Source organism: Lucilia cuprina, chromosome 5, assembly GCF_022045245.1.
Source record: "Lucilia cuprina isolate Lc7/37 chromosome 5, ASM2204524v1, whole genome shotgun sequence".
Classification (NCBI taxonomy): Eukaryota; Metazoa; Arthropoda; class Insecta; order Diptera; family Calliphoridae; genus Lucilia; species Lucilia cuprina.
In genome coordinates this window covers 21,273,213-21,295,182 of record NC_060953.1, presented here as the reverse complement: position 1 = coordinate 21,295,182, position 21,970 = coordinate 21,273,213, and the positions used below count along the sequence as shown (strand labels likewise).

At 29.6% G+C, this 21,970-nt stretch overlaps 1 protein-coding gene across 2 annotated transcripts in view; it reads left to right on the top strand.

Annotated features, from left to right (window-relative positions):
* LOC111683114 (IQ and AAA domain-containing protein 1-like) overlaps positions 1–21,970 on the top strand; it is a 158,513-nt gene that overhangs the window by 110,627 nt on the left and 25,916 nt on the right. For both annotated transcript variants that reach the window (XM_046952888.1, XM_046952887.1), the window contains exon 4: positions 12,823–12,979. In XM_046952888.1, the coding sequence (XP_046808844.1) occupies positions 12,823–12,979 (157 nt within the window). The remainder of the gene's footprint in view (positions 1–12,822; positions 12,980–21,970) is intronic.

Sequence of the window (21,970 nt, the reverse complement as noted above, 5' to 3'; positions counted from 1 at the left end):
TTTTTTTATAATTTCGAATTTAAAATAATTACACGAGGTAGTTATGTATTATAAATTTAACAACTTTATATGAAACGTTTATAAGCCAAATCTAGCCAAAATACTCAGTGTGATTTGTAATATATAAACAAAATATAAAGTGTCGGACAAAACAAAAGAATGAATGTTTTACAATAAAGCACAATAAAACAAGTTTGAGTACTATATTCGGCTTCGGCGAATCTTAAATACCCCCCTCATTAAAATGGTTTACGTTAGTTATAAAATTTTAAGGATTTATTTACTTAAATGACATACATATTATTTATACCCTACACCACTATAGGGAGGGTATTATGCGTTTGTGCCGATATTTGTAACACACAAAAATATTAGTTTAGACCCTTAAAGAATACCAATCGGCTCAGAATCAGTTTCTCAGTCGATTTAGTTATGTTCGTGCGCACGCTATAGTGTTTGTTTTTAAAGCTGGAGGTCCACACCACGTGTTCTACGCTTTCTCGCATTATATGGGTCTGTCAAAAAAGTAAAATCAACGTATTTGTATGCTGAAAGCTAAAAACACAACAGCGTAGAATGCCTTGACACGTAGAATGCTTAAAGTAGATCTACTTTCTACCATAGAAAAATAAATAGAAGTTTTACTGATATTACTCTCTCACATGTACGAGTTCTGTGTGAATTTAATACACTTGTATGAGTTCTTTTATTTTTATTTACATAAAATAACAAAAATATGAAAGTACAAAATGTATCATACAACATTGCGAGTAAGTTGCAATAACTTATATAGTAGTTTTTAATCTAGAATTTATATTTAAGAGATTAGCGTTTGCTTAATTGATAAATGTACTGCTCAATATAACAATTTTTTGAGTCGAATCGCTTCCAAAGAAATTAAATAAACTTATTTTATAGACGGATAACATCATTGCATTGACGCAAGTGTTACGAACTTTAAAACATAATCAAAATGCCGTTCCCATTAGTGTGATGTAGGGTGTATTTAAACTGCATTTGGGCTGCATTGAAATTAACAATAATCGTTTATATTAAGCGTTAATTTAAGCATTTACACAATTCCTTTGGCCAATAGTCCCTGCTGCAGCAATAAACAATGTTAAAATTTGTTTTTTTTGCCACAAAATGATTAAAAACATTTTCAGAAAAAACGAAATTTTCAATGGTTTTCATTTTTTAATATTATTTTCAAGTGTCAAAGTATAAAAAAGTACCAAAAATGCAGTTTTTACCCTTTTTTTTCCCTTACGGGGCCGAATTTGAAAAAAAGTACCAGACACCTGTCCTCTTATCTTTTAAGTGAACGACGATAAGCTTTTAACTGCTTTTGTAGCTAGTCTAGTTTAGGAGATATGAAGTTACCGAATTTACCCGTTTTTAATCTTTTTTACCCCCTAAACATTCGAATTTCCGTCTAAGTGGATCTATTCGGTGTCAGTCCAATCTCCTGTCCAAATTTCAGCTCTTTAGCTTCAACCGTTTAGGCTGAGGGATAATGAATCAGTCAGTCAGTAACATTAGCATTTTATATATATAGATTGTTAGTAGATGAGACTACGAAATAAAAATTGGCTGAATTTGTTGCGTTTTGTTCAATTATCTACTTTTTATTGCTTATTAAAAAAACAAGTAAGAGTGCTAAATTCGGCTGTGCCGAATCTTATATACCCTTCACCATAGTGCATTTTAAACATACTAGTTTTATAAATTTTTTCCCGACTACATTATTATTATACCAAAAGCAAAACAAAATGAACAACAACAACAACTCTAAACGAAATAAAAAACAAAATACACAAGACATCTAAACCAACAGACATCTAAACATACATAACGAAAAACACAGAAAATCCAAAACAAAATAAACAACACAATAAAACCAACCTACATCCAAATATACGAACATAATTCACAAAAACAAAATACACAACTCAATGACGCCAACAGCATCCAAACATACAAAACAAAATACGCAGCTGAATAAAACCAAATACATCTCCACACACGTGTACATCTTTTTCGGAAAATTAAATTATAGAAATTACAAACGGAATGACAAACATATATATACCCTTCTCAAGAAGGTGAAGGGTATAAAAATAATTAAAATACTTACAATAGCAGTCTTCTTTTGATCCCCACTAATGTAGTTGGAACCCTTGAAACAATATCGTTGGTCCATATATATTGCAGCTATAAAGGCCTTATTATCAACTAACACTTCTTTTCGTTTTTTTTTAAGCATTCAACAATAATTTTGCAATATAGTTTGAGTTTGACATATCTTCTAATTCAGTTTCACACAAAAGCCATTCTCTGTGAAAATCACCCATTACGAGTTCCTTATATTGTAACAAGGTAGTCGCATCGGTAATTGGCTTGAAGCTTTCTTTAAATGTCATAGCAAGATTCCAGTCAACTTCTACTGTAAAGTTGTTGTCGGATTCAATCCAAATTTTAGTTGCTATTATTGATTTTACCATTTCAAAAGTAGAACTCCATCTTGTCGTATTATCTAATACGGGCAGTGAGCTAGCTTTTGATTGCCGCATTTTTTCTAATAAGTTTAACTTTTTCCCGACAACTGTTTATGTTGTCTTTTAATTGCTTTAAAACATCCCAAGCTGCCAATTGCACAATGTACAACCGACATTGTCTCCGAAATACTTGTTGTCACATTGTCGAATACCTCGTCACTAAAATTTTCTTCGTATTGGCTAGATCGCCTTCATTGGCCTACACAGAAAGGCATCCTATTTTATTGCCATATTCATGTCGTTTCACTCTTCTATGTATGTATGTATCTTTGTATGTTTTTCCACTAAAGCTATACATCTAGAAGTAACTTCGGATTTATCAACGGATAAATTCTTAGCGGCATTTAATCGCTTTATATCAAGACGCGGTTGTCCACTTACCATCTTTTCGGATAACGGGACGAATTTTGTAGGAGCTTCTCGAGAGTTAGAACGAGAGTTTAAAACATTTTTATCAGAATGTAGAGCTAGGATGTGTACGACGTACGGCATCAACGGCCTTTCTTGGCGTTTTATTCCAGCTGGAGCACCTCATATGGTTGGTTTATGGGAAGCGGGAGTCCGAAGTTTTAAACTTCACTTCCGTAAAGAAGCCCATTCCGGCAAATACACTTTTGAAGAACTTTCGACGGTCCTCGCTAGAATTGAGGCATGTCTAAAACTACATCCCATAGACTTTGTTCTATGGGCCCTACTCCCCTTTAAGTCCTCTTAAAAAAATCTCTTTTTTTCCAAAAAAAAAAGGAAAAATATTCCGAAATAAAGTTAAAAAAACAAACCAAATGCTTTATTTTGTTAAATAATCCCCATTTTTAATATACATACTGACTGGTGTAGGGTATCATATGGTCGGCTACGTCCGACTATATATTCATACTTGTTTCTGCTGTAGGTGATGAATTATCTTCTTCAGGTGAAATGGCTTCTTTAATAAAGAATATTTATGTATATTGTTGTAATGCCGTTTTATATTACCCATATGGGCTCTCAATATTTTATATTTTCCCATGCCACTATTATATAACTCCACATATGATTCCATATTGTATAATTTGAAACGACATATTTTGCTTTCAGTATAATTTTTATATACAATTAAATATTTACATTACATTACTTTGTATTAATATCAGAGTTTCATTGTCTTTAATACAAAATAAAGTTTGTTGTCAAAATGTATTGAAGAATTTTCATTCATGTATTATGAAACCTATTTTTAGGGTTTATTTTTAATTTCAAATGGATTATGAAGAAAATTATGGTGAAAAATAAAAGAAACTCAATTTATAAATTAAAATCCAAAAGAAAACAGCAAATAAATTGTGTATTTTGTAAAAAATAGATTTTAAAAATTTTCTAAAAGCTTAATACATTTCAAACTACAAAATGTTTTAGTTTTTCAGACTACAATGTAGTTTCAAATGATACTTTGTATTAATACAAAATCAGATAATGTAAAGTACCTTTTAAATAGGAAAAATTATTTGAATTAAATTTCGAAACGTTTTTTATTTTTTTCTAGAAAAATTTTTTAAGAACTTTATTGTTCTTCATGGATATTTATTTTGAATTTATATTTTTATTTTTTTATTCTACATTCAAATTTTATTTTTAAAAGCTTGTTGATAAAAAATTTAGTTACAAACCAAAAATAAACGTTTTCCGGTCCTTGATGATTTATTTATTTTGTGTTTACATGGTTGGTATAAATTTTATACTATAAAACAATAAAAACGTATGATGGAAACAGCTGCTTCACTTTTTTGTATGTGTTTACATAAAAATACATCCCTGATCTAATGCGACCTGCTTGTTATACCCTCCACCACCATCAGCGGTGATAGAGAGAGGGTATATATCAGTTTGTCATTCCGTTTATAACACTAAGAAATATTCATCTAAAACCTAACAAAGTATATATATTCTTGATCCTTATGAAATTCTGAGTCGATCTAGATATGTCCGCCTGTCTGTCTGTATAAAACACACTCACGTTAAAACGTAGCAATGAAACTCCCCAAAATTCACTCAAAATATTCATTGTTATCCTAAGCAGTTTGGTATTGAAAATCAGCAAGATCGGTGAAATAGTTTCAGAGTTATGAGTAAAAATTTAAGACAACCTCGAAAAAAATGGCGATTTTTTACATATTTATTTGTACTTTTTACAAAAACTACTGCAGATAAATTGATGAATTTTGTCAGAGATACATCTATTGGTGCCAGAATTAACATTGTTAAAAATCCGAAAAATCGGTTCATAATTTCATATACCTCCCATACAAATGTACATATTAACGGAAAATGTGTTTATTGTTAATAACTTCCGTTACAGGATCGATATCTTCACAAAATTTTATATCAATACAATTCATATCAAGGAAAAAATGTTTCCATTGGTCCACAATTGGTCATAGCTCCCATACAAGGTCCCCTCCCGAAAATCACTTAAACGCTCAAAACTCATTACCTAATCAAGATATTTATACAAAATTTGCTACAAATATTACTTTTATATATATAAATGTTACCGTAACATTTTTTTTTCGCTCGATCCGCAATTGGTCATAGCTCCCATACAAGGTCCCCTCCTGAAAATCACTTAAACGCACATAACTCATTACCTAATTAAGATATTTGTACAAAATTTGGCACAAATATAATTTTTATCTACGTAAATGTTACCGTAAATTTTTCTTCCGATCGATCCACAATTGGTCATAGCTCCTATACAAGGTTCCCTCCCGAAAATCACTTAAACGCTCATAACTCGTAACCTAATTAAATTATTTATACAAAATTTGGCACAAATATAATTTTTATCTATCACTTCCGATCAGTCCACAATTGGTCATAGCTCCTATACAAGGTCCCCTCCCGAAAATCACTTTAGCGCTCATAACTCGCCACCTAATTAAGATATCTTTACAAAATTTACTACTAATATTACTTTTATATACATAAATGTTTTTTCGATCCGTCCACAATTGGTCATAGCTCCTATACAAGGTTCCCTCCCAAAAATCGCTTCAACGACCATAACTCATTACCTAATTAAGATATTTATACAAAATTTGGCAAAAATTTCACATTTATAGACGCAAATGTAACCGTAAGTTTTTTCCGTTTGGACCACAAATTGTCATATAAATAACTCATTAAGTAGGATATAATTGTTACTTTTATGCATAGAAAAGTCATTGCAAAATTTTGATCAATCCACAATTGGTCATAGCTCCCGAACAAGGTTCCCTTTAGAAAAACACTTAAATACCCAAACTTATTGCCAAATAATGATATCCATGCATAATTTGGCACAAATATTACTTTTATATACAGAAAATATACTTGAAATTTGTTTAACGATCATCCATAATTGTTCGTTCGAAAATTACGTAAACACTTTTTACTCATTACCAAATAAACTTCTTTTACTTCAGAAATGTTACTGTCAATTTCTTTATCCGATCGTTCCATTGAAAGCCACAGTATTAATCTAGTTGCATTATCATATCTATAATCATAAACAATTATCTCCTTATTAATGAAGGTATTAGTCACTTATATTATGTTTAGTATACAAATTTTCTAAGCAAAATTTCTAAAATAAACCATCAATAACTTTATTAACCATTTTATACACATGCAAATTATTAAATATTGCTAAATCGTATTTTAGGGCGTTAATAACATATAAAAGAAAATGGTGTTTTAACGTTCTTTCTATTAAAAACATGAGAAAACTTAATTTCACAAATAGTTCACCAATTAAAAAAGTATTAATATAAAAGTAGCTGGAGGGTATTTAAGATTCGGCATGGCCGAATATAGCACTCTAACTTGTTTTTTGAATCATTTCAACAAATGAAGAGAGCCATACGACTGTTAAATTTCCCTTCCGTATTCTCTCTCAATGTGTGATGGTTTCATTACATATTTCGTTTAGACGATCCCATTCATACTCTTCTACACAAAATTTTGACAGCTCATATTACTTGTGTGATCGTGTAAAGCAGCATATATTAGCATTTTAACTTCAAGACTCACTTTCAAATAGAGAGTTAAAGAAGTACTTGCAATTTATCTTACAAAGAAGTTGTTGTGTTAATTGATTTGTTGCCAGCGAGAATGCGAACAAGGGACTTCGGTTTGTATGTCAAATGTTATTCTCACTGCATCACTGCTTAGCTATTTTATTGCACGCCAAATAGTGGATTAACATAAAAATTTAATTTTGTTTTCTTTTTTCCCAAAACAAAATTCTTAACACGCAATTTAATAAAATATGTCAACAAAATAACAAAGTCGAAAATAAAGTACTTCTTTATATTCAGAGATGTTATTTCCGGAGCTCCCTTACTTTTAAAGCTATTACATTCGCCCTTTCGTAACTGACTACTCCCGAGTGGTCTGGTACCGATATGATGTGAACCTTACCTCTGGGAGAATATTCAGTTAAAGCTTTCTTACAATCCAATACGGTTTTACATTTAGTTCTATCACCTGATATCGCCCTTACTGCCTTCTGGCTATCGGTAAATATATTAATCGCTGCGGGCGCCACGTTTATTCCAATCCAATTTACGTATTCCGTTATTGCTCGTTCTTCTGCCCGGAAGCTTGTGTTATGATTTGGTAAACGGTGACCCTCGTAGTTTACTAGGTTTTGAAAAAGGCATTAGTCACTTCTTCGATTGGACTTCATAGGGGGACAAAGATCATCTCTCTATCTCTTTATTCTTTGGGGTACTGAGATGTTAATTATACTTATCCTTTTACCTTCTTTCTTTTGTTTGTATTCTTAATTCTTGAATGGAACCACAATGGACCTTATGGCAAACTTGCAAGTGATCCTTTCCTTGCTGCTTTCGAAATTCTTTTTTATACCCTTCACCTTCGTGAGAAGGGTATATATAAGTTTGTCATTCCGTTTGTAATTTCTACAATATAATTTTCCGACCCTATAAAGTATATATATTCCGAGTCCTTATAGATAGCGGAGTCGATTAAGCTATGTCCGTCTGTCTGTGTGTTTGTTGAAATCAGTTGTGTGTCTGTGTATTTTTTTGTATGTTTGGATGCTGTTGGCGTCATTGCGTTGTTAATTTTGTTTTTCTGTGTTTTTCGTTATGTATGTTTGTTGATGTCTGTTGGTTTAGATGCCTTGTTTATTTTGTTTTTTTTTTATTTCGTTTAGCGTTGTTGTTGTTCTTTTTGTTTAGCTTTTGATGAATTAATAATGTAGTCGGGAAAAAATTTAAAATTTATAATGGGGTATTATAAATTTTAAATTATAATACCCCATCGTAACTGAATGTTCAGTTACTACTTCCGCAGCTCTTATTTCTACAACTTCCGATTTATGTGCCTCTGTAATTCCCGAAACTACTTCCGGTGGAATACTTTATACAACTTCCGTCCCTTTTAATTATTCAAACCCCGTTGTTACAATTCCTTCAAGAATCCCTAATGCAATACTCGGTGGAACATCATCATCGTTTGCTGCAACTGCTGACGCAACATTGCCTTTAAACAATGACATACCAAGATATACTTCTGTTTATTTCAATTTCTCGAGAACCGTTCCTCCTGTTACCAATTCTACAACTTCATCTCAAGATATAGAACTTGAAGCCCAAATTAAGATATTAAAAATGAAATGTGAGATGATAAACCTACAAAAACATCTTAACGACCTGGAATAATTCAGTTAGTAAAACACACAGGATCAATTATGATAAACTGAATAAAATGGTCCCGAAATTTAACGGTGGTAATGACGATGATATTGAAAATTTTTTTAAAAAATTGGAAGAATATACTTATAATTATAATGATGAAGAAAAACTGTTATGTTTGAAGTGGTTATTGGAAGGAACAGCTAGGGAATTTATGGAAAATTCAAGCAATTGGACATACAATAATTTGAAGGGAGCTCTTTTCAAGATATTTAAAAGGGTTATTACCCGAGAAGAAGTATATCACAAATTACGTGCTCGCACTTTGAAGGCTTCTGAATCCTGCATTAGCTACATAATTTCAATGCAAACCATCGCGTCTCAAGCAAAAAAAAAAAATTTAAGGCCAGTTGACATTATTATTGATGGTATGCAAGACAATCCTAACAACATTTCTGTTTTATATGGTTCAACTACTGTTCAAGAACTAATTGCCTGCGTTGATAGATATGAAAAACGTCGTAATAGACTGTACGAAAAGCGTCAAGGGAAAACACAAGTAAAAAAGCCAAGTAACAACAATAATCAAGATTCTATACGCTGTTTCAATTGCTCTCAATTTGGACATATGAAGAGTTCATGTCCAAAACCCATACGTCCTCCAGGTTTATGTTTCATTTGCCAACAAATGGGACATATTCATAAAAAATGTCCTAACCGTCAAAATATTTCAGCGTTAATTCTAATGAAATTGTTGTTGTTGATCCAATGTTAATGGTGAGTGTGGCATTTTTCCTACCTTTAAGAAACAAATATGCTAATTACCTTAATGTTTCATGTTTAATTGATTCGGGTAGCCCAATTAATCTAATTTCGAAAACAATTGTGCCAAAATGTATTCAACTTTCTGAAGATCTAATTCCAACCCGCTATGTTGGAATCGGAAATTGTAATATGAAAATGTATGGCATAATTTCTTGTCAAATTAAATTTCAAAATATAGTTAAATCAATTGAATTAGTTGTAATACCAGATAATGATATTAAAATTTCAATGATATTGGGTAGGAATTTTATGAAAAAATTTAATATAAATCTAATTCATGTTAAACGATTAGATGATACAAATGTATGCATATTTGATTCTAAACAGGAAATATATAATACAGATAAAATTTCTTTGGTGTCTAAAGTTAATGCTGAGGGTAATTCAGACATTCAGTTGACTGACACTCAAGAACTTTCAAAAGATTTTATTAATTATAATTCGAAGCTAAGTTATGAACAAATATTGAAATTGAATAACATAATAGATAAGTTTTATATAAATCCTACACATATTATTAAAAAACCACATGACTACAAAATTAAAATTCGTTTATCTGATGATGTGCCAGTTTATTGTTCTCCTCGTCGTTTATCTTTACGAGATCGAGATGAAGTTCGAAAGATAACAACCGATCTGTTAAATAGAAATATTATACGTCCCAGTAGTTCACCTTATGCATCCGCTATTATTTTAACTAAAAAGAAAAGTGGTGAAACACGAATGTGTGTAGACTATAGGGCATTAAATAAAAAGACAATTCGAGATAATTTTCCATTGCCTCTGATTGAGGATTGTATAGAATATGTGGGAGGGAAAAAATGGTTTACTATTTTAGATTTAAAAGATGGGTTTTATCACATAGAAGTTGAAAAAGATTCGATACCACTGACCTCCTTTGTGACACCTCATGGACAGTATGAATATTTAAGAATGCCTTTCGGTCTTAAGAATGCACCAGCCAATTTTCAACGATTTGTTACAAATATTTTCCGAGACCTAATTGATAATAGGAAAATCGTTATTTATATATACGATATTTTAATAGCTTCAACAGATTTTGAATCTCATCTTCAAATATTAACGGAAGTTTTAAAACGTGCTTATGAAACAGGTTTACAATTTAAATTGAAAAAATGCAAATTTTGTTATCAGTCCATCGAATATTTGGGATACTCTATAGATCCGTTAGGAATCCGTCCAACTGAAAATCACTTAAATGCCATAAAAAATTTCCCTGTTCCAAAAAATTAAAAAGAACTCCAAACATGCATAGGTCTTTTCTCGTATTTCAGGAAATTTATACAATCTTTTTCAATTATTGCCAGACCTTTATTAGATTTATTACGAAAAGAGAAAAAATACGACTTTTCTCCAGATTGTGTCAGATCCTTTAATGAACTTAAGAAATGCTTAATGAAACAACCGGTTTTATCAATATATTCACCTAAAAAAGAAACAGAATTGCATTGAGATGAAAGCACAAAGGGATTTGGAGCAATACTGATGCAAAAACAAGATGACAAAAAATTCCACCCTGTTGCATTTTTTTCAAAATCTACTTCCTCAGCCGAGAGTCGTTACCATAGCTTTGAACTTGAGACACTTTCAATTATTTATGCATTACGTAGGTTTAGAGCATATTTAGAAGGAATTCATTTTACTATAATAACAGATTGCAATTCTCTCACAATGACACTGAATAAGAAGCAAGTAAATCCTAGAATTGCTAGATGGGCTTTAGAATTAGAAAACTTTGACTATTCTATTCAGCATCGTAGAGGGATGTCTATGGGGCACGTCGATGCCTTAAGTAGATCTTTAAGTGAAAATTGTAATAATGTTATTACGGACAAATGTAATGTAATAGCTGCTTTAGATTGCAATGAACTTGACACTAGACTACAATTAACACAAGGGAGAGATAGTAATATCAAGAAATTAATCTTAGAATTGGAATCTAGAAAAATTAAAGGATATGAACTAATAGATGGTCTGCTATTTCGTAAGGATGATACTAACAACTTAATGTTGTATGTGCCTAAGGAAATGGAGGAAAATGTTATAAGAATGATCCATGAAAAAATCGGCCATTTAGGTCCAGGGAAATGTTATGATCAAATTCGCTGTAATTATTGGTTCCCAAATATGAAGGCCAAAATTGTTTCGTACATACAAAATTGTATAAAATGTATAACATATTCAGCTCCTGCTCGTGTAAATGAACAAAATTTATATAACATTCCAAAGAAACCTATACCTTTTGATACTATTCACATTGATCATTTTGGACCACTTCCATCATTGAAAACAAAACGTAAGCACATATTAGTTGTCATAGATGCATTTACAAAATTTGTCCGATTATATCCTGTAAATTCAACCAGTACTAAAAAAGTTTGTTGTTCTTTAGAAAAATACTTTAACTATTATAGTAGACCAAAAAGATTAATAACAGATAGAGGTTCTTGTTTTACATCTATGGAATTCGAAAATTTTGTTTTAAAGAATAATATTGAACATATTAAGGTGGCAGTGGCATCCCCTCAGGCTAATGGCCAAGTTGAACGAGTAAATCGTGTCATTAAGGGTATTTTAAGTAAGATTAGTAATCCGATAGATCATGCTGATTGGTCTCTAAAATTATCTCAAGTTGAGTATGCTATAAACAATACTGTACATGGGTCTACAAAAGATACACCAAGCAGGTGCAGTAGTGGATGCATTAACAGAATATTTGGATGATGGAAAACCAGAATAGTCGTGATTTAGAATCACAGAGACTAAAAGCGTTAGAAGAAATTGAACGATCCCAGAAAAACAACAAAAACTATTTTAACAAACATCATGTGCCTGCTAAACAATATTCAGCAGGAGATTATGTTGTAGTCATGAATACTGATAATACTGTGGGTAAGAACAAAAAATTTATTGAAAAATATCGAGGACCTTTAATTGTGGACAAAGTATTAACTAACGATCGCTATATTATAAAAGATATTGATAATTGTCAACTTACTCAAATTCCTTATAAGGGCATTGTAGAAGCTAAACGACTTAGAAAATGGGTGACACCAAATTAATTTTAATGTATTATTTGCCACACCACTTCATTATTATTTTTTATATGTTGTTTTTGATTGAGGTCAATCAAATTGTCAGATTGGCCGAACTGTAATGTACTTTATAAAAAAAATACTTTTTTATGATTATTTTAAAAAATCAATGTTTCTTAGATTTAAATTACTATTATTGAAAACAATATGAAAAATAAAACAGTTTTACGAAAGCAATTTTATAATGTCAACAAAATTTTTAAAAATTGAAAAACATCAATGAAAAGTTTATTTAAAATAAAAGGTAATGTTATATTTAAATATCAACTTTTTTTATTAAAAACAAAATTTTAATAAATATCCCATTTCTTCTCCTAATTCAATTAATCACAATTTCAAGAAATATTAGCAAAAATGAAATCTTCCTAAATGTCAAAAATAGTAAGTATAAACGGTATAGATTTATAAAGAGATTTTACATGAAATCTAGTAGATTTCGTTCATGTGTAAATGGGGTATAAAAGATAGTGTTTAAAATACACTATGGTGAAGGGTATATAAGATTCTACACAGCCGAATATAGCACTCTTACTTGTTATTTTATAACATTATACTCATATAAGATTTGTCATATCCGAAATTAAAAATCCAATTGTTATACTAAGCTATAAATCTACTGATAAACTAATAAATTTTTCTTTTCAGAAAAAATCGAAAGCACTATATTGCAATTTTCAATTGATTGGAAAAATATTGACGAATATTTAAATAAAGAACATGATGTTATTAAAGAATGGATTACTGGGAACGAACTAGCTATTATTCATAAAGAGTTACGAAGTCTCGTTGATGAATATATGAGGTAATTGAAATAATATCGTTTCTAAGTTGTTATTATGAAGTGTATTTTATTATATTTATATATGCAAAATTTTGTTTTGATATCGAAATATTTGAGGATAAATAAATTTTCGGGAATATATACCTTTGTATGGAGGCTATGGGAAATTTTGAATCAATTGTTAGGATTTCCAACATACTTGATCACTTGTAAAATTCATCGAATTATCTTTAGTAATAGAATAACAACGAATATTTCCAGTGAATTTGGTTTATTTCTTTAGCTTGGTTTTAAAGTGACCCTGTTTTTCTAAGACAGACAGATGGACATATCTAAATCGACTCAGAATTTCATAAGGACCCATAATATATTTTTATACTTTGTTGGGTCTCAGATTAATTTTTCTTTGTGTTACAGTCGGAATGAGAAACTGATATATATGTACCTTCTATCACCACTGAAGGTGTTGGAGGGTATTAAAAGTGAATTTTGTTCTTTTAAAAACACTTTTTATTAATATCCCAGGAAAAACTTACATTGAAAAGTAATAAGTTAAATAACTAATACAACCTCTTTGCTCTACTTCTTTATTAGCATTTTGAGTCATTATTTTAACACGGTGATGTCATTGGTGGCAAGTATTTCTACGCTCGCTTGCAAATAGGGAGTTAAAGAAGTACTTGCAATTTCTCTAACAAAGCAGTTGTTGAGTAAGTTGTTTTATTTTTAATAATTAAAAAAAGCCAGTTAGAATACGAACCAGGGACTTCGGTTTGTTAATCAAATGTTATACTCACTGCACCATTGCTTAGCTAATTTATTGTGGGTCAAATAATAGTTTTCACATACAAAACTAATTTTGTTTTCTTTTTTGTAAAACACAAATTTTAACACGCAATTAAATAAAATGTGCAAACAAAATAAAAAAGCTTTCTTAAAGTTAAATTTTTATTACAGAAAATAAGTCTTAACTTTCATACAAAATTTTTAAATGTTAAAATTTGTTTAAAATTAATTTTATATATTAACAAGATGAACACAAAACTAATAAAGATTAATACACTTAAGATATGATTATACGTGTATATTTAGCCAGTTTTAGAGCACTTTTAGATAAGGGGACACCAACGTATTATTATACCCTACACCACAATAATATTAGTCCTATACCAACCTATAAGTATACCAATCGGCTCAGAATCATTTACTGATTCGATTCAGCTATGTCCTTCCGTCTGTCCGTCCATGTAAACCTTGTAATCAAACTACAGGTCGCAATTTTGGAGATAATTCAATGAAATTTGGCACATGATTTTTTATATACGAGTATATTAAACATAATTATGAACTTAAAAGTCCTATTTGGCGGGTTCAGTTCTATGGGGCCTAGGTGAAATAATGAACCGATGTTAACTATTTTCAATAAGCTTCGTCTGCAGTACCATAAAAGATCATTCGTATCTCGACAAAAAGCTGCAAAACCAAGTTCTATTCTAGTCTTGATGACCCTGGTGAACTTTAAAATTATAGGGCCTCATTTGACCCTAGACCCTCTAAAAAGCCCCCATCAAAATTTTACTTAAATATCCACAGTTTTATTAAACAGTAAATGGCATTAGTATATCAACTTAAATGCTTTATTGTGAAAACTTAATCACATTTTATTCGTATACAGGTGAAGGGTCAGCCTCGCCCGACTATAATTTCTTATTTGTAATTATTGCCTAGGAAAATGAAATTAAACCTGTTGGTACTTTTTCGTTCATGAAAAGGTACTTTAAGAATTTTCTATAAAGTAAGAAAAAAACTACAAAAGCAGTTTTTTGGTACCTTTTCGTTCTTCAATTGAATTTTTTATAATATTTAATCTAGAAACATGAAATTTTGCATGTATAGCCCGGAGTTAGCGACAACCTATAAAATGGTATTTTTATACCCTACATCTTCGTGAGAAGGGTATATGTATGTTTGTCATTCCGTTTGTTATTTCTATAATACAATTTTCCGACCGCATAAAGTATATATATTCTGGATCCTTATAGATAGCGGAGTCGATTAAGCCATGTCTGTCTGTCCGTCTGTTGAAATAGTTTTTAAATGAAAATTTCATCAAAAATATAAATTTTTTTCATGCTTTGATAAATAAGCAACAACAACACTGTGAATTGGAAAAATATGTACATGTGTGTGTAGATGTATTTGCCCAGTAAACAAATTTTTCAGATATGTCTGATGTTAGAAATTTTCTGTAATTATTCTTATACTTTATCAGAATTTTTAACGAATAACATAAATTTCCTTTAGACACTTTACAGAATAATCGGCAAACTTTTTATTAGACTTAACATGATTAACATGAGACTTGTCTGCACATTGTCGAAAGGGAATTTTAGTGTTACGATAATTATGATACTAATCTGCACATTGGCGAAGAACAATTTGTTTTTTGATTCCTATATTATTCTTTAGACATAAAGGAGAATAGTCTGCACATTTTCTGAAGTAAAATATAAAAAGGCTTACGAATAATATCCGATAAATCAGCACATAATCTGAAGAGAATTGTGTAATTTTCATCAGACAATTAACCGAATAATATAAATTTCCTTTAGATATTCAGCAGATTAGTCGGCACATTTTCTGATATTTTTTGCTCAGTCATTTTATTCCCCTTTTAATTTTTTAAGAAAACTTTGCGACAACTTTGCAGATTATCTGAATGAAATTTTCTTCTTTTTTTATAAAAATCATGCACAAACCTGTATATATTTTCAAATTCGTCATCTGGGAATTTAATTTTTATTTTCTCAGTTGTTCTTTGGAAATCAATTAAACAACATCTGTATATGTAATGATTATTGTTTAAAATTTTTTAAACTTTGTTAATACACAAAAATTAGCAAAAAATTACATAATTTTTTATGTTTAATTTTATAATTTTAAATATGTGAATGAATATATTTTCGTATATAATACCTAAGTCTTATTGTTTAATTTTATTAATTTTAAAAATAATCTATAAGTAATAAAATTAAACCATAATAAATTATATATATGAAAATAGTTCAGTCGTTGATCGGAATAGTCAGGCCATATTCTTATACTTGATCAGACTTTTGTACGCACTGTCGGACATTTTATCAGACATTTATCCGACATTTCTTATATTTAATCAGTCTTTTGTACGAAAAGTCGAAAGCATGTCAGGTATGGTATCAGACTTTTATCCGACTTTAATCAGATTTGTCAAAAATTCCTTTTGAATATCCTAAGGAATTTACATCAGATTTCGTAACGAATTCTGAACGACAACTCTGCAGATTTTTCCGAATTTCCTCAGACAAAGAGTTCCGAATTCTGAGCAACTTTATATACGATTCGGCAACTTGTGCAGACTGTCGGTACGAATTCTTTTCAAATTCGGCAAAAATTGTTTATTGGGTGGTTTTATATATTTTTTGGTGAAGGGTATATAAAATTTGGCACAGCAGAATATAGCACTCTTACATGTTTTGATATGTTTTCATTCTTCCAAAGATCTTTATTAATTTTCTATAATTTTGATCCTAGAAACTTGAAATTAAGCTATAGAGTCATAGTAGGATATTCAATTATTCGGGTTAGCCGGTTAATAATCAGATAATTAAAAATTATTCGGTTATTCGATTAAAAGGAAACTTGATGTTACTATTGCTTTTTACAATAATTTTCTTCATATTACACCCTGTAACAATTTTGAAAAAAGCTTTCAAATATGGAAAAGTTGATAAGCACGCGAAAATATATGCCACTTAGCAATTCTGCGTACTCTGATTTTTATGTCCTTATAAAGGGATTTAAAATTTTAAAGGACTACAAACGAATATTTAAAATACACTCCCGCTCACTTAAATAGGTTCACTGTTTTGTTTACATTCAATTTTTTTGCAAAAAGTAATGGACTAATTGGTTATATTAAAATTTTAATTAATACCATGATGTGTTATATATCACTAGATAGACAAACATTAGTGCAATACTTAATAACCGATTTTTAATATACTTTTTTTCTAAAATACTACTTTTTTGAACAATATTTTTTGGCTCATTTGAATAGGTTCGTCATCTTTAATTGACAAAAACAACAATAAATTGCATTTTCATAATTTTTTTATTTTTTTACATATTTTTACAAGGGTTTAGAAAAGATTTAAGGTAGAATTACCCAAGCGCAAAGTACTGTAACTGTAAGAAAACGTGTCAGCTGATCGTTTTTGATTAAGGAAAGACAATGAAAATGCTTACCGTAATGTAGCCGTAACGTTTCAACCTGTATAAAATAGAATTTTATAACGTTTTTAGGTGACATTTGTAAAACAGTGATGGAACTGTGGTACAAATTCCCTTTTTCATACTTTTTTTATTTGTATGCACAAATTTGAATTTTTATATTATTATGCTTAAATTTAATAAATTGTGTACCTTTTAAATTTTTAGGATGCATATGTGATGTTAGTAATGTGTATACATAAAATTTTATAGAAAACACGTTAATAACTTATCAAACTCCAACAAATCAAAGTTAAACTGTTTAAAATACTTTCTAATTATAATTATAGAATCAGACGTTATCTATGTTATCTGAAAAATATATCGATATAACGTTACTTCATATTACATAAAATTTTGTAGACAATTTGGGCTTTCTAATGGTATAAATTTGAGAGCTCCATCTCATTAAATACAGACGTTAGTTTAAAAATGTATGTTTTTAAAATCATTGATTTGTATTTAATGCAATTTATATAGCTCGATACTTTCAATTTTGCAAGTGCAAGTAAAGGTAGATTTAAATTTTTCAATACTTTGAAAATAATTTTAAAACCAACAGGAAAAAAACGCTTGATGAGTTAAACGCTGTTACTTATACATATATATTTTTTATTTTTGGTACTTTTCCTACTTAACCATTTTAAAGAAAGTGCCTCTCAATAAACATCACTGTTTCGAACAGCTGATTGAATATTTATGTAATTTATTTTTGCTTTTCATAATTTTTGAATATTTTTAAATACCTACATAAAATAGTCTTAAAGAAATAACAAAAAAGGCAAGTTATTGCTAATTAATTTACCTTTATATTAAAAAACGCCTAAAAGCTTAAATTATTTTGTGTTTATTTCCAAGACAAGCGTTACGTTTTTAAATGTTCTATAAGTGCACAAACGTGGTAACGTTACAGTACGTGGACAGCAACGTTCGAGTAATTCTACCTTTACTAAGGAACATATCCGCCGTTACTTGATATAACTCCGAAAATTCGAGGTGATAAAGAGATATAAAGATTCTTAAGTAATGGCAAGGAAATTTCGGTCCAAGCTTTTTTAGTTCCTTCAATTTAGGCTTCATTTATGTCATACTGTCTGCCCGACCTATACACATTACGAGAAAGAATATCCGAAACCTTTTCGATAACAAATAGATGAGAAGATTATGGAGGCCACTCCAAAATTTTTACACTCTGGCTTCGAATGCACCTTTTTACAGCCCTGGCGGTATGGATCGGGGCATTATATTTTTGAAATATCCACGGCAATGGTTCAAAGATATCCGAAAATGTTTTTACTATATGAAAGAAATTTAAGCTCACATGTTTCATAACACAAAATTGCGCCGCAATTCCTCAACAGTTATGCAAACGACTCAGGTAGAGCTCTTCCTTTCAAAAATCATAAAAATAATGATCTGGACCTTCTAAATTAAAAATGTTTTCATCCGAAAACACAAGATGTTGATATAGCTTTTTGTAACCATGTGTTCAAGTGCAAACTGAAGAGGATTTCTCTTTACTAGTGGTAATAGGAGTGGCTTTAATTAATTTTTTAATATTTCTTAAGCATTGGCCCTTCTTACAATTCGTTTTACTGTATTGATGCTTGCTGTAACACTCACTTTTTCTGTAATTTTTGCTACAAAACACACATCGGCAGAGCGTAAAATTTTCTCTCCACACTTAAGCTAAGTTCAGACCTGTAAAATATTTGGTCCAAATATTTGTTATAAAATATTTATAAAGTTGCGTCAAACAAATGCAATATTTATTTCATGTTCAGACTTGAATAAATATTTGATGGTATTGTTTTATCAAACAGTGCAAAAATAATTTGGTTCAAACACACACATGTTTTGCAGCCACAGTATATTTTCGTATATTTTCATGCAAGAAAAAAACAATTTGGCAATTTGTTTTAATTTTAACTATTTTTATTAGGTTTAAAATTAAATTTTTATAATAAAAGTGTATAATCTTAATATATAACACGATGGAAAAAACTTTGATTGTCGAATCTGAACATAAAATATTTCATGTTAACAAACAGCAATGCGGATGATTTTCATAAACAAATTGATTTACTGGCAAATAAATATTTTCTCATTGTTTCATCAATGTGAACACCAAAAGTCAAATAATTTACGTCATTTTGGTAAAATAATTATTTGATCTTGCAAACCAAATGTAAGATCAAACAGCGTCAATGACAGCTGTTCTTTGTTTATTTTCTGAAAAAGAGTGTTATCACCTCATACAAAAATGTAAATAGTCGCTTATTTTATTTTTTATAAAATATAAATCTGAGACAAATTTGTGACATTTAATTGAAATTCAAGCAATTGCGTAAATTAATGATAATTATTATTTTTGTTGTTTGTTTTGTTATTTATTGTAACAACATACTTTATATAGTTATACTACATAATATATGCATCTATAGTCTAGTTTGCAGTCTAGTCCCAAATTACAATTAAATATGAGATACTATTATCTCGGAGTATGAAGTTAGGCCACATTTCATAATTCAAGAACAAGCTTATCGAAGATTTAAGTTTGTCAAATTGTAAAACAAAAGTGTTCTTATTTGGAAGGACTAAAATAATATATTTCCGAAACAGAGGTGACTCTTTATTCAATATTCTCAATACGTTAATCTAGGTAATTTTAAATATAAATATTCCATTCCGACGTGATACACAGATTTTAACTTGATTTTGTCGACCAATATTATTAAATTAACATTAGAAAATGCATAAATAGTCAAAACCATGCAGTAAAATTCACAGTACTTTCGCAAAGAGTTCAAGTCATATATTATGCGGATAAACGCATTCCGCAACAATATCGAAGAAGTTCAACTTTCTTATATTATTTTCCCGAAAAATTAGCTAATATACTCTGATAACCCGTCTGCAATCACAAAAAATTTTTGCAACGTGACTCTTTAAGCACATGTGGACGATATTTGATGAAGAAACCTTTTCATTACTTTAAAGAAAAGTGAACGTAAAGATCTCACGATCATAAAATTAAACATCATGTTAGCATTTCAACAATGAAGTCATTCTATCTTCAAAACACAGGCAATTGAAACTTCTCTGAAATATTAATTATTCTCAATGTACGAAAATATTTTATAGAAATGACATATCTACATCTGTTTGACCTTGGGATTTATGGACTATGACAATTTTCGGATGAAAATTACATATTTAGAACAATAAGATATTAAAATATGTATGGGGTTCCGCGAATTTAAATAAATCCTCAAGAGGTCCGCGAAGTAAAAACGGGGAACCGCTGGTCTAGTCTATAGTGGATAGTCAAGCTATAGTTTAGTCTATAGTCTTGTCTATACTCTAGTTTATGGTATTATTTATAGTCTAGTCTATAGGTTATAATCTAGTCTATAGTTTAGTAATTAATTGAGAAATTATTTAATTAATTTATTACTCAATTTATTTAAACAATTATTTATTATATTCATGGATATAAAAATATATTAATAAACAATTCTCTATAATTTTCAATTTTATAGATATGTAATTTAATGAAAATTATTTATAATTTGGTTATTTCCGGGCTTATAGCGATTTTTTTGAAATCGCTATAAACCGTTCCAAACAACCAAGGTTTTTCGCTACATTGACTACACTAAATAGCAACAACATGACAGTAAAGATCCACCATCTATCACTTTTCCACTTTCACAAGGTATTGAAATGTAATTTCAGCAAGCAAGTCTATCTATCTCTTTTCCACTTGTACAAGGTATTGAAATGTAATTTCAATACCTTATGCAAGTCTATCTATCTCTTATCCACATGCAAAAGGTAATAAAATGTAATTTGTATTTTTTTGTGGTAAAATTTTATGAAAAACAATATTAAATGAAATTTTAGAATATATAGAATTTATTATTTAATGATATAGCTTTTTAGTAAATATAAATACATATATTTTTGGCTTTTGGTTTGGTTGCGCAGTAGCTTTTCTTGTTGTTATGTTCCTCCTTGCCTGCAAACAAAATCTTGTTTTTTTAATGTTTTATCCGTCAATTGCTTTACGAAATTATTTGTTGTAATGTGAACACCGGGTAAACAAACTTTTACTATTTGTATTGAATTGTGTTTGGCTTTGTTTCTTCAAACAAAACTTCAAAATAGAAATACTCATTTTAAGCAGATTATGAAATAAAAATGTATTTAATTTTTTGTTTTTAGGCAGAAATTTCTATGAAATCATAAAAAATATTATTATATAGTTTCTTTAACGTTTAACAAAAATGTTTCATGTTTGGTGTTCACATTTTGTTCACACTAAGAAAATATTTGTAGGTTGAAAAATAAAAATGTTTCACGAAAAACAGCTGATATTTTGCATGCTCTTCAAAAATATTTTGTGTTCACATTACAGCAAACAAATATTTGATAAAAAACGTCAAATATTTGATAGGTGTGAACGTACCTTTACACTACTTCGCTTTGTGTTTCCATTCACTGAAAGAAAAGTTTGTAAATTTTTTTAGTGTTTTTGGTGTAGTGACTTCACTACTGTATTATAAATAACAAAAAAACTTTAAAATTTCTTGCAATTTTATTTGCAATTTTAGATACAAAATGAATTTTAATATATACTTCATGTAAATAAATGTAAAGAAATAATGGAAGATTTTAAAAAATGAAACAAATAATGGATGG